At 29.5% G+C, this 14,874-nt stretch overlaps 1 protein-coding gene across 1 annotated transcript in view; it reads right to left on the bottom strand.

The window, feature by feature from the left end:
* The window catches only part of LOC109544284 (mannose-binding protein C), a 37,831-nt gene that overhangs the window by 8,809 nt on the left and 14,148 nt on the right, over positions 1–14,874 (bottom strand). The window contains exon 2 of the mRNA XM_019914383.2: positions 14,321–14,596. Coding sequence (XP_019769942.1) covers positions 14,321–14,596 — 276 coding nt within the window. The remainder of the gene's footprint in view (positions 1–14,320; positions 14,597–14,874) is intronic.

Here is a 14,874-nt window from a genome sequence, read left to right on the forward strand (position 1 = left end):
TATTTTCTTTGGCTTTTACTTTACAGAATATTTTATGATGAGGAATAGTTATTTTAACATTACGCCTTGAACGAGTACCTCACGAGAAACTAGAAAAAGGTTGTCGCTTTTCAATAAAAACAAGTGAACGTTGAGACGTTTATCCTACAAAGGCTTCGTCTGCAAGTTTACAAGAATTCAAAATTACATCGCGTCAAGTTGTAGACGCGTGTACAAGTGTGAATTTTTAAGTACCCACATGTACCTTTGAACCGCATTTCCAGTTAACTGAAATTTAAAAAAATTTTAGAAAAATTTCATGTGCTCGATATGGAACGGAATTTCGTGCGCTTATCCACAAAAGCTGTTTTATAAGTGATCAGGAGTTTACAATTGCTAGGGTGTAGGGACTGTAATCTTTTTGGATCACTGATGCGGATACCCAATTTTATTTCCTTATTTTAACTAAATGAATGTCTGAAAATCACAATTTTCAGCCACAGTGGCAAAATCAACAAAAGATCGCAATCAATTGAAATTTCGTACACTTATCAACATAAACCCACTCTGTAAATTTTCCAAAGTTAAATCGCCCCGAGTTAAGGACTTGGGATTTTTCAAATACCGACCTGCACTTTGGATCATATTTCTGACTAAGTGAAAGTTAAAAAATGTCTAGTAAATCAGCGATTGAACCGAATCAAATGAAATATTGCCTACTTATCAATACAGGCTTCTTCTATATTATAAGTGTCTAAAAGTTTACATTTGTATTGTTTCCAGTTTACGTGCTGTAATTTTTTCAACACAGAGGTACACTTTTGGATCATATTTATCACGAAACTGAGAGTTGACATCTTTTAGACAATCAACAAGTGGCCCGGATAAAATGGAATGTAGTATACTGAGTTCGTTTTCGTTCTTATAAGTGTGTAAAAGTTCACAATTCAAGTGCTTTCAATTTAGAACCTGTAGTTTTTTAATTGAGATATGTCGTTTTGGATCAAATTTGTGACTAACTAAAAGTTGCACAGTTTTTAGAAAGTCAACTAGTGCTCGGAATAAAATTAATTTCGTATGCTAATACGCAAAAGTTTCTGTTATAAGTTTTCACAATTTCGAAGTTCCGACGACTCTATTTTAGGGGCAGTGATTTTTTAAATCGAGACTTTTAGGCAACATTTTTGGCCAATTGAAAGTTGTATATTTTCTGGAAAATCATAGGAATGTCGAAATATTTTATGAAACTTCTGTCAAATGTCTTTCTTCTCTTTCTTTCGTGTCTCTTCTATGAGTGTCCAATAGTTTACGCTTCTATCTATCGAGTTTTATAGCCTGGATTTTTTATGTACGGACATGTACTTTTGGAGCATATTTCTGACTAAGTGAATGTTAAAACATTTCTAGAAAATTATCAAATAATCCAATTTAAATGCAATTGTGCGTACTTATCAAGAACGATTTCTCCTATACGCGTCTAAAAGTGCGCAACTATGTCGTATCCAGTTTATAAACTGCAATTTTTTAATACACGTACAATATTTGGATCATATTTATCACTCAGTTAATAAGAAATAGTGATCGGTTTTCTAGAAAATGAACAAGTAGTAGTAGAACTAGTATTATCAGAAAAGCGCCCGAAAGTTCACAATTCCACTGTTTCCAGTTTAAAAACTGTGATTTTTTTAAATTTAGATTTCCTCTAAAATCAACGAATGACCGGTTTTGTATGTCGAACACAACATAATATTTCGAAATATCGTTTAAATTAGCAAAACGCCATATCATCGGTCATAGGAAACTCACTTCACGCAAGGCAATAAAAATGAAGCAACTGGTAATCCGAGTGTGTATCACTATCTTGATAGCATTGTTTCTCCTTTTTAATTATTTTGGTTACGCCCTAATTTTCAGGTGAGCTTTAGTCCATGTTTGCCTTTCAGCAACCGGTAAATTGAGAAAGCTGCTTTTTTACAGCCTTCGTGTATTTTATTTGAGTTACTTTACCATACAAAAAGATACTTGCAAGTAATTATGTTTGGGTATATTGTTGCTTTTTGCTAGTGTTAATTGGCTGTTTATGCGAATTTATTGAATTATTAATTGTAGCCAAATGTGTTTGTAATTTGCCAAGCTTAATTAAAAATTAGTCGACTGCAAAGAGTTGATTCTATGCGAAATTGAAATTAGACCAGCTGACCTTTCATGTACATACCGAAAGTTATTGGCGCTTTGAAAGCTGTTTCAAAATCGACTATTTACCGAATTTTTCATATTGCTAGGTGATGAAATTAGTATGAAGGGAGTGGAAAAATAGAAAGCACAAATAATATGTTTGCTGGTATAATACATAAACCACTCAATTACAGCATTCTTAGTAAGTATGCTAAGGAAATGAAGGAAAAACCTCCTACTATGTCAGTAATTTCTTACTTGTTTTGCACATCTTTAAAAGGAAAATCAATATGTACCAAAGACTAGTTCTATCAATATGCAATACATTACGCACCCATGTTGATACAAGAAATTGGTTTCTCAACTTAAGGTGACAGAGTAAACTTTATGACGAAAGCCCATAAAATGTATCATCGATTATTTTCCGTTTTGTTCGACATTTTAATCTAATAATATTAATGATCATATTTTGAACAAAATTCAAGTTCATTGGAGTTTAGAATTTGATTACTATCAACTAGTGGGGTTTACTTGATAGTAGTTCGATAGAAATCTACTGATGAAAATATTTCAATTGGAGGGTCCGGATATTGTAATAAATGAAGCGGTTACGTTATCGTATTCAATTAGACTTTCATCTCACACATTGAAACGTCTGCAGGAAATTTACTTTCAACTTATATGCCGACCATCAGTTTCAGCTTGAATAATTCGATTTATTACGGATGTAAAGTGAAATTAATATAAATTTATAAGTACATTTCAATAAATCACTGCAAGTAATATGAGAAATGCCTTCAGGATTGCTGTTTGGATTTCCTGGATCAATAAGTTTAATGTTGAAATTTGAGATTTTTATATGGTTAACAAAAACGAGCGAAATTGTAGATTAGGAATACTGCGTTAATTTACTTAAAGGTTAAAAAATAGATCAATCTACAAGACAACTCGGAACTATATCTAATAATTTGCCGTTACTCGCTCCACCAGTAACATTTTTATATAGGTAAATGTAAAAATATAAAATAAAAATATAAAAATATATTCAAATATCTCAAGTTTTCATTAAGTGCAAACTCCTTAAATATTCTGCACAAATGTTTGTTTACAGCAGAACATAGCTAGTTTTAACGGTATTATTCAGGGTGAATCAGTTTGTAGAAGCAAAAATTTCCGAATTGATTGAAAAACGTTATTTTGAAGCAAAACGTTTTTAAATTTATTTTGATAATGGTACCGTTTATAAGATAGAGAGAGGATAGGAGAGGATTTCCACTTCTTATATTTATTTAGATTCAAATTGAGAGTTCAAAGTGGTAAATGCCTAGGAGGTTTCACAAAGCTAAATGTATCAAAAGATGTTTAGTTTTGTAAGTATACGTTGTTATGTTTTTTAAAGTATCAATTTTTTATTTATTTTATTTTATTTTGCTCTAAGGCGATGTAGGGTGAATTTAAGTGAAATATTTACACTTTATTAAAATGGATGTTTTAACTTTTTTAAATATGCTTTGTATAAAAAGTATAAGTAGTAAGTACCTTTAAGTAGTAACAGGAAACTATGATGCCAATTTTTGTTTCTAAATACTAAGCTGGTGGTTTTCAATTATTAATCTGATAAATTCATTATTACTGAAAATATAGTCCCTTCCTGGTATCCCAAAAGTTAAAGTATTTTCTTCTTATAATTGTGTAATACTTTGGTGTTTTCGATCGATTCATAAAAGGCTGCTGCCTTAAATAACCCACCCTGTATTATAACTTTAAATTTGAAAAGTTTACTAAATTTTCATCATTTAAATAAATGAATTTTCTTGAATTGCATCTAAACTGCAAATTGATTTTGTATTATTTACTTAAACTAGTGATAAGTAGGTTACAACAGCTAAAGGGGTTTTAAAATATTAATTTTACGCGACTTTCCTTATAATTAGTATACAAACAAGTCAAATTACTGACCATTAAGGAAACCTGACATTAACACAAATGTATTCAAAAGTAATTTATGACATGTCAAAAACAAATGTTAAGGATGATTTCTATTTAATTAGTATTCAACTGCTAATTGTCGATAATGAAAAAATAAATAAACTTTTATTTAAAGTTTCGAAGCAGTAACATGCAGGGTTTGGCAATTTTTGTTCTACATTTAATTTTTAAAAATTCTCAGTTTTCTGTTTCCATTCCTCAAACTTTAGTGGCCTCTTTTCAACGCATTTCAATATAGATTTTAGACATGGTTCCAAACGTGTTTGAAGAAGTAAGAAATAGAAATAATAATTCTCAGAGTTGAGTAATTTCCGGATCGATCCTTAACGATCATGCAATTTCCAAGTTAAAAACTTATTTTCTAGCTAATTTTCAGTGAAAACAACGACTTTTAAAACTCTTGAGCTAGACTGTAATGCAAAGCAAATAGCGGCAATAAAAACTAAATAAAAAAAACACATACTCATCTCATCATATCAACTATACTTTGACTCCTTTAATGGAAATAAGCCTCAAAATAACTTTACCTGTTGTCTTTCCAGTAAACTGTCCTGCTGACCTAATCGAGGGTCCAGGACCTGGAGTACACAGCGCTCCAAAAAATAGCACAGAAACGATCAACAAACGAGATTGCCAAACCATATTAACTTTGCCGAAAGGTGCGAAAAAATAAACAGATAATCGAATTGGAAGTAATCAATAATTGTAATTGTAAATAGGTGAATCGATTATCGCGAAAACAAAACGCGCGACGAGTTATGCAGCGGCAGCACTTCTTGTGGTTGACGGTACCACAGTACCGCCTGTGGAACCACCAAGAACGACCTTGTTGGAACCTAAGGCGGCAGCAGAGAAAGTGGTTTTAGTACAGCAACGGGTGCTTACGCACAGCTCTTCTTACTTTTTTGGAGGTATGTATCCATTGGGATCATTAGCTAAAAGTAAGAGTGCATTCTCGAATTTTGATTAATTATATCAGAACTATTTTAAATAATAGAAATGATTGACTCACTAGTACATACTTTAGAATTGATTAAATACATTTTTATTATGTGTTTCTCTCATGTTTAAGTTGTCTGGTATTTTCACATTTTCACTGCAATATCCTGATGTGATCTGGTCTAAATACTTTCAGAACAGCTTAGAACATTTCATTTATCTAAAAACTAGACCGACCGATAGCGATCTTTCTGCATCATGAACATTCTCGAGGAGAGCAACCGTGCATTGAGGTTTGCTAATCTAGAAATTAGAAAGAAATAAATTGTCGCTTTCCTCGCATTTAGTAATTTCGTCCCTAAACGAGCCAGTTTTGGTATTTTCAGATCTTAAAGTCCATATATTCAAGACGTTTCGGAATGCAATCTTTTAGTAACCTTTAACGAAACAACGCACGCAGTACAGTTAGCACATAGTAATGGATTGGTAGATTTATCTTAGACAAACTTGGATAGTTAGATGTTTAATCATTTCATGTTTACCATGATGTGAGATAATGGAAAATGAAGGTGGAACCCTGGAATTAAGAATGGTTGGAGCTTAATTTCGTAAAATCTATTTGATAACAAGATATTTTATCGATGAAATAGAAACGCACTATCATTCAAGAATATTTGCGACGTTGAAAATATAGTCCATATTTCTTCACTCTCGCCGTTTAATTCACTACTAGACCATCAATGTTTTTTAGTTTGCCTGACTCAGAAAAACTATCATTTGCGCCAAATGGTGTAAAACAATACACACCCACTTTGGATTTGCTTTTAGGAAACTATAAAAATTACTTTTATCAGACTTAATTAACGCAAAATCCTGTGTTTTCAAAGAAATTAGAATAAAACTTGTAAACAGTTTTTTTACACTTAGACCGATGCTATTAATCGCAAACAGTACTGAAAGGTCCATCAAGGGCTATAAAAATCACGAAAAATTTAACAAGAAAACATATAAAAATTCTTGTTCAAAATCCCAGAACGTAGCTCCAAAAAAAACATACTTGCAGTTATTGCAGAAACAGCGAAAAAAGGTCCAAACCATGATCTCCTCATCATCATTAATACCAGTTTTACCATCAACGAAATGTACACTTTCAGTTGAAAGTAACCTTTTAACACATCGATTCTTTGAGCAACATTGATGCAGCAACCTGTCTGCTATGCAGCTACATTAAAAACCTGATTTTTTATTTTGGAATTTTCAAAACCTGGCATGTTTAAAGGTTTTCTGACCTGAGACTAATTTAAATAAATTGCAATAATATCTTTATTGAGGTGTTGTTTTCCAAATCATAATTAATGCGACATTCATGTTTTCGATGTTGGTATGGAATATATTCAGAAATGTTGATGTATGATTAATAAATGCAGTCTTATGTGAGGAGAAGAAATATTCAAGATATTCTACACATAGAGGACTGCATGATAAAGTACAAGTAATAGATGGTCAAATAAACAGTATTCAGCAAACCAAAAATGATCAATAAAATATATAACCAAGTTTAATTTACAGCAAAATGCTATCACTTTTAGGAATTTAATTTTTCTAGATATTAAAATTGACTTTCATTGGTTTTAAAATACTTTATTAAAGCATTGTTAGTATTCATTTAAAATAATACATTGCAGAAATAATATTATTTTCACTTTGAAATAAAGATGACTTATGACGAAATTATTAGTTTTAAAAGCTGAGCGCGTCTAGAAATATTGAACTTGGCGAGCAAATAAAATAACATACTTAAATTTGAATAAATATTTAGTAATAATTTTTAGTTTAAAAGTGTAATTTTCTTTGTGCTACTCTTGACTTATTTTTTATGGAATTTTTTTTATGGATTTTTTATTTTTTATTCCGCTTTTCATAGTTGCATATGTTCCCCACAAAATTAGAACTTTTCCCCACAAAACTAGAATAAAAAAAGGTCACTTAAGCGTCTAAAATACGTTTAAAAATCTAACATATATTTTAACTAAAAAGTAAAAAAAATATATTTTGATAATCGGAAAAGAGAAAGTGTCTCAAAATATATTGATACACAATAATTTTAAGCTAAAGATAAATATATTTAATCGTGTAATGCAACATCGATAAAATGCTTTCTGCCTTGAATTTACCAATATGTGGTATAAAACTTAACTAGGTGATTTTTTTACCTTAAAACATCTCCGTTAAAGGAGTAATAAAATGAAATGCAAAAATGCATATCAAACCTCAAGGAAAAACTAAAATTATAAAAACTCACCCTAAAGCGAACAAATAAAATAGACTGGTTWCAGAARTTAAATTGGTARTTTTAAAAAACAATGTTAATGGAGAAACTGTTTYGCTTACAAACAATTGGAAAATTTTTAATTTCGATTTATGAATAATTAAACATGTAGATGAGATARTTTTGAAAAACCGATTAAATAATTGTTTARTGATTTGTTTAAAGAAAATTAGAAGCAGTCACAAGAAAATAGCCCACAATTAAATAAATGGTAACCAAATGGTGCTCCATAGAGATAGCAAGAAACTTTACAAAATGTAATGAAAATCAGCTAAAACAACGTGTTTKCAAATTTTAACATCATGATGCTATTTTYWCAATTTTTGAGGCTCTTTCTAAAATATTGAAACGAACTTCAGTATAAGCGAATATTGACAGAAATTTAAATGAAGTAAGGAGGCTAAAGTTAATAAATGTACTGTAATCTGTGAATAAAAATCGAAACGGTAATTAATTTCAGAAGGAAAAATTGAGTTTAATACTTGTATAACGTACACTCGTATAACGAAAACAGCTGCAAGAATGTTGATAATTGAAAGAACCCTAGAGGCATTGAAGCAAATGCTGCAAATTATTACAGATCTTCAAAGATAAATTACTAATTACAGGTTGCAAAAGGAAATTAAGTATATTTTTCTCAATATAAACAGTACCCGATTTTTTCATATTATGTATTCTTATTGAAAAAGAAAAAGACAAATGTTGGGGTTAAATAAAAATATTTTCGTTTCAAAATAGGGGCCAAATAAAGACGTAAATAAAGAAGTGAAATAAAACTATTCTATCATATAAATGTGGATATAAATGGCAACTGAACTACTGAAATTTAAAGATAATGTAAATAAACAGAGAAAAAATACCTAAACGGAAGCAATTGCAAGAATGCCGCTAGGTGAAAAAAAAAGGCATTGAAGCAAATGTTCCAAATTATTACTGATCTTCAATGATAAGTTGCTAATACAGGGTTGCAACCGATAGCTAACTAAATTTAACTCAATACGAGTATTCCATAAAATAATGATTTTTCAATAAGAATTGATTTCAATAAGAAACAGACAAAATGTAGCCGATTGAGCTAATTAGATATTGAAATCGTTACGAAACAGTACTAGAATTTCACTTTCAACATAGAAATGCGTCCGGAAAATACAAGCCACTGAATCGGAACATTTTGATATATGAATTTTGCACCAAAATATAGTTTGCATATGGTTGTAATAATTTAACTATAAGTAATATTATCGTTTGTCTTGTTTTGTGGTTGAATTGACCCATTAAGGCATTTTGCAACATAAGTACAGGTTCTTCGACAACTTTCTATACTAGTGGCCAATGAAAAGAAACATATGAAATTAAAAAAATAATGGCTTTTCACGTGAAAGTGACCGAACGTTAAATAATATTCTGTATACATCGCTATTACTTAATACAGTTTTCTTCAAACCTGTACTTGGGTAATCGTAAATTGCGACCGCTAGTCGTGACATTAATGCACTAAAATTCGCATTCAAATCTAATTGTTTTTCTCTTTTGTGCCACAATTTCAATTGTTTTAATCTCCATCATTAAGGCGATTGTGATTGATATCCATTTGAGCAATAGTCACGCTCGTGCTCATTATTACAATTATTGTGTATAATCCAATTGGAGCAATTATTTTGCCAAAATTTACTTATCAGTGACGAAATTTAACCGTCATCTTTTAATATTTTAAGCCAATTTGGTCAACTACGTAATCCCCAAAAAGTGTCAAACATATATGGCTATAAACATACAAAGGAAAAAGACATAAAGGAGAAAGTACATTAGAAGAAAGAATGAAGTGAAAAATAGAGTCACCATAATAACAAACTGTAAAACAGAAATTGTTCCCCACGTTATTAAATTATTTATATAAAAGTTTTTTTTTTATTTTAATAAAAGTTTAAGTAAAGTAACGTTAGTTAAATTATTTATATAAAATAAAAATTTAATATCTGCAATTGCTGCATCATTTTGACCTTAGAACTATCAATGCTGCGCGATTAGCAAATACTGAATGTTAATCAAACGGTCCCAATGATTTTTCTAACATTGGCAATGAGGTTCGAGGATGACGAAGGTCGGAATTATTAATTAAATGTTAGGTACCTTTAACGGCTCATTTTTGAGGCCCAAATTATGATGATTGGGGATCTGTTGCGACTAATATTCGGATAAATTGGAAACATTATTACATTGTTCGTTGCAAATGAATTATCTGAATTTTACTAACTCAATCTGTTCGTGTTACTTGCAACAACGTTAATCAAAGAGAGTCAGTCTTCATTAATAATTCTTAATGTTAATATTAGAAATCATGCCTTAAAGAGCAGCTTAAAGTTTTTCTGGTCAGAATTTCGCTTTCTCATCAGGAAAATCAGGCTAGGGTTTTTTCTACTGAACAACTAATCAGTTTACAGCAACATCTGATGAAATGTCTAGAGCTTTTTTGTAACACTTTACTAGATTTTTTTGTTGCAAATTAGCGAATAACGTTCATAAATCCACAATACAGAAAAACTATGTAGTGTTTCTTAATGCAAGCTCTACATCAGGAAAATATACCTCACAACTCTCTAGCAGTTTATAATTTTACATTGTATGAAATTTATATTAAACAAATAAATTATGTGGCTCATAATTCACTCGACACACATTTTTGTATTCACGGCATGTCGCTTAATGTATAAGCCATTAATTTATCAGTGAGAAAAGCTGCAGTTTAAAGGGACATCGTATAAGAATTCCTTGACAAGTGCAACTGGTTTCATTAAATTAAATAGTTTAATTAATTCAGCCTTCACGAGATTCAATCTATTAAGCAATTTATACTTCCCAGTAATTAAATCAGTAAATCCACTAAAAAGATCCGAAACGCCTTTCAAATGATGTAATAGATAGATGGGTAAAGATCTAAATGAAGTCTGATGAACGCAAAATTATAGTTTACATATATTTGATTAAAAGGGTCGTTTTAAAAACTAAATTCAGTCCACTGCCTTGAGATATTACTAGTTTAATGTAATTAAGAGCTTCCGAGATGATTGAATTAGCAATGAGATGTTAGATTTGATTTCTATATTTAAGGCTACATTATAGGAAGAAGCACAGAATTTTCCAAACAATACAAAAATATGAGCGAAGAAATGATTTTGAATAAAAATCGGAATTAATAGAAAAATTACTTATAATTATTAGTAAAGTAAAACACTGATGCCTAATAATACAATAACCGTTTTTCTCTCAAATCAAAGAACTTTGTTTCAAAATATATGGGACTTTTTAATAGCAACAAAATTCACATAAAATAAGAAGATTATCTAGAATTATAATTAAAAACAGCAATCCCAGTCACGCACTACTTGAGAAATAAGTTCTCCGCAATTTCCGTGTTTACATTGTTTTCTTGCGTTATAAATATCCAATTTTTCGAACACAAGTTGAACAAACACCTACGAATGTGAAATCTATTAATAAAAAAATTAGAATTCATAAAAGTATTTAACGAATTAATTAATAAACAAACTTTGATGAATTAATTCAAAATTCCCAAATATCATTCTGAAAACTTCTCTGCTGAGGTCTCGACTTCTTATTTACTCCAGATAAGAAGGTAGAAAAGTCAAATTTTGGCGCTTTTTATTTTGCTTTCACAAAAAAAAATCATCACATGTTCTGTTCCCTTATATAAAATAACTTTTTGTGTTTTAATATGTTTCTGACTTTTTAACAGCAATCAATTGCACATAAACTAATAAACTTATCTAAAATTATAAATAAAAACACTCGTATTCACGCGCGACTTTAGAATATTTTTTTACCTTTAAACGTTTTTTACTTTATACTAAATCGTTGCGTTGACAATAATTTAACTTTGCCAGTACAAATTGAACAAACCCTTACCAATTTGAACTCAATCATTTTAAGCAATCAATTAATTTATTAGCGAACGTTGTAATARTTCTAAATTCCGAGTTATAAGCATAAATCTAGAAACTTCTGAACTTAATCTGAAAACGTGATTACTAGAAAAATCAATTAAAACGCTGTAAATATTGGTTCCATAAAATGTAAAAGTGAAATTTTTTTTTTCTTCCCTTCTTTACATTTTGTCGATTTTTAATGTAAAAAATTTGCAAAAACTATTTTGTTTAAATTTCGAGAATAAGTTGGATACGAAGTTACCAACCTTGGAAACATATTCTCATTAAAAGCATAATTGAAGCACAAAATATACAAAAAAGTTATTTATAATTACCAAAATAAAACAGCAATATTAAATTTTTAATAATAATTTTTTTTATTTCAATTTCCAATTTTTGCCAATTTCAATATTTACATTATATGTATTATATTTTTGCTTTAATAATATTTTAAATTTGCGAATCCAAATTAATCAAACACCTACCAATTTGAATTCGATCTTTTTAAGAAATTTGAGATATTTCGAGAATTCATTAAGGCATTTTAATTAATTAACGAACGTTGTTCAATTGATGCTTAATGCCGAATTATCAATCAGAAAAGTTTCAACTTGCTCCAAAAACGAGGAAAGTAACAAATCTATTAAAAATGTTGGAAATAATCAATTTTTTTTCCCGTTCTTCTTTTCTTTAAATTTTCGAGACGTTTAAAATGTTTCCACAATCAACGAAAATTTAATTCGAAGTTGCCAAGCTTGGAGACATATTTTCGTAAAATTTTTGGAAAACAAAATAAACAAGAAAGTTATTTATAATTAGTAGAATAAAACAAAATATTAAGTTTCAATAAATAACCATCAAAGATTCAGTTTATTCTCTCACATAAAAAACCTCCTGTGTTATTTTTTAATGCAAGAAAATCTAAATAAACTAACAAGATTATCTAGAATTATAAATAAAAACAGGAATCGCAGTCGTCACTCACGACTTGAGAAATAATTTCTTTCGATTTCATTGTTTACATTGTATAACTTTTTGAATTCGATCTTTTAAGGGAATTTCAGATATTTTGAGAATGCATTAAGGCATGTAATGAATTAGCTAATTAATAAACTAACGTTGTTTAAATAATTCTAAATTCCGAAAACGTATCTATGTGCTCCAAAAACGAAATGAATAAAAAATATATGTAAACTAATGAAAGTTTTGAAATGTTTTTCTATTCATTCTTTTGCATAAATTATAGCGATTTTTATTGTGTTTTTAAAATCATCAGCAATTTAAATTTTTCTAACTAATTGGTTAAAATTTCAAGGCGGAAATGGATACGAAGTAATTAAGTTTGGGAACATATTTTCATTGAAAACATAAGTGGAATAGAAAGTAAACAAATAAGTTACTTACATATATTTAGTTAAGTAAAACAAGGATATTAATTTTGAATAAACACTAATCAAATATACGGTTTATTCCCCGATATAAAAAACTTTCCGTGTTTTAAATTGTCTGAATTTTTAATAGCAAAAAAATCCAGGTTGTCTACAATTTAAATTAAATTATTTAGAATTTTAATTAAAAACAGCAATAAAATTGTAGGTTAATAGCAATAAAATTGCACGACTTATAAAATAAAATTTCGACAATATCTATGTTTACATTGTATTAACTTTTTGCGTTAATAATTATTTTATTTTATGAATACAAACGGAACAAAAAACTTGAATTCGATCTGTTAAAGAAGTTTGAAATGTTTGAGAATCGATAAAAGCATAAAAATTATTAATTAATAAACTCTCTCTCTAAAAAATCGTTAATAAACAAACATTGACGAATTAATTCGAAATTATGAATCTGAAAATGTCTCTACCTTTATAAATATGGACTAAAAATTCTGGAAATATAAAAAAATTCGTTCTCTTCTATACTTTCTTTAAAGTTTGGCAATATTTGTTGTTTTTTACAATCAAAGGTAAATTAGATTTTTCCGACTCTTTTGCTCAATTCCAAGAAGTGAAATCTTGAAACGAAGTTACCAAGTTGGAAACTAACTATCAAAGCATAATTTGAACAGAAATGAAAGGAAGCATGAAAAATAAACTACGATCAGAATCAAATAATTGTCAATCAACGGGGCTTTTATGGGTTCTAGAGCAACAATGAATTGTTTGTTTGAATTGAATGTTTAACAACCAACACAAATCATTTAAGAATCTTTGAAACCCAGAAAAAGTAGAGTTGTTAAATATAGTTTATATACTCTTCGTTGACCGCCTTGTATATACGTATGTCATTATTTTGAACTGATTATTCAATTTGTTAATTACTGAAAACAATGCCTATTCGAATGTCTGTCCATTGCATGTATTTGCCAATAACTGAATATTGGTATTTTAAATTAGGTTAGACTATTTTTCGAAATATTACGCAAACCATGCAAACGTATTAACAGGAATGCAAATGTTTATTGAATTGTCACCCATGTAGACAATGATCCCATAGACATTGTAGTAGATGCCATTAAAAACCCGTCTCATTAAAACTAGTCGATTTAGCAACTTTAGAAAGAACAGTTTACAACTAATCATTGACCAATCAGCTTTGTAAAACTACTATTGGGCTGTTTTAACGAGAAGTTTTAAATCAAGCTCATATAAAGCGCCTCAAAAAATACATTTGAAAGCATTCAGTATGAAATACATGTAAATGCGAAAACATACTTCTCGACGTCATATTTATGCATAGCAATTCAGAAAATAAATCACCATCAATTAGTACTAAATCTGGTGCAGCTTTCTCTATTTTCCTGACCACTTTCGATAATTTGATATTTTGTATGCACTAGAAAACTAGTTGTTGCCAACTTGCATCCGATTCAACATCAACAAGCCGTTAGAAGCGAAAGTAAAAAATGCAAGCAAATAGTGGCAGATCTAGCTAGCTACTCCTATCTAACCGTAGAATTTACCTTCAAAGTCAAAATCCTCATAGTAACTATCAACATTTTCAGTTTCATCGCCATCTAAGGTCTCCCTACTATCGTTTTCTTGGGTCGAATTTCCCAATAGTTCTTGAATGTTATTACTAGAAGTTCTTCGAATTATGCGATTGGGCAAAATATCGAGCAAACTTGGAGTATTGGAGAATCTTTTGCCGTATAGGCTTTTTTCCAGAAAATTTTGCAGAATTTGCTTGGTTATTTGATTTTGCCTTTGAATTTCTCTCAGGTCCAAGTCCAGCTGACCTGAAACCGAGAAATAACAGACTTTAACAGACAGGTGAACAAAATCATTAATTTAACTAGTAAGATAACTATGGAGTCAAACGCGTTTATTACGTCCAAATTATTCAGGACTCAACACTAGGAAAATAATGTGAATTTAATTAAAAATCAACCGAATAAAAAAAATGAAAAGCAAACTGAACACTATTTTGAAATACTTTAATGTAATTTTTAAAAACAATAAAATGTGCATTTAGCAATTAACTATTTTCTACGTATCAATTTTCAAACGTTTAATA

This window comes from Dendroctonus ponderosae, unplaced genomic scaffold (assembly GCF_020466585.1).
Source record: "Dendroctonus ponderosae isolate FM_Combo_2020 unplaced genomic scaffold, Dpon_F_20191213v2 Dpon_F_20191213_4, whole genome shotgun sequence".
In the NCBI taxonomy this organism is placed as follows: Eukaryota; Metazoa; Arthropoda; class Insecta; order Coleoptera; family Curculionidae; genus Dendroctonus; species Dendroctonus ponderosae.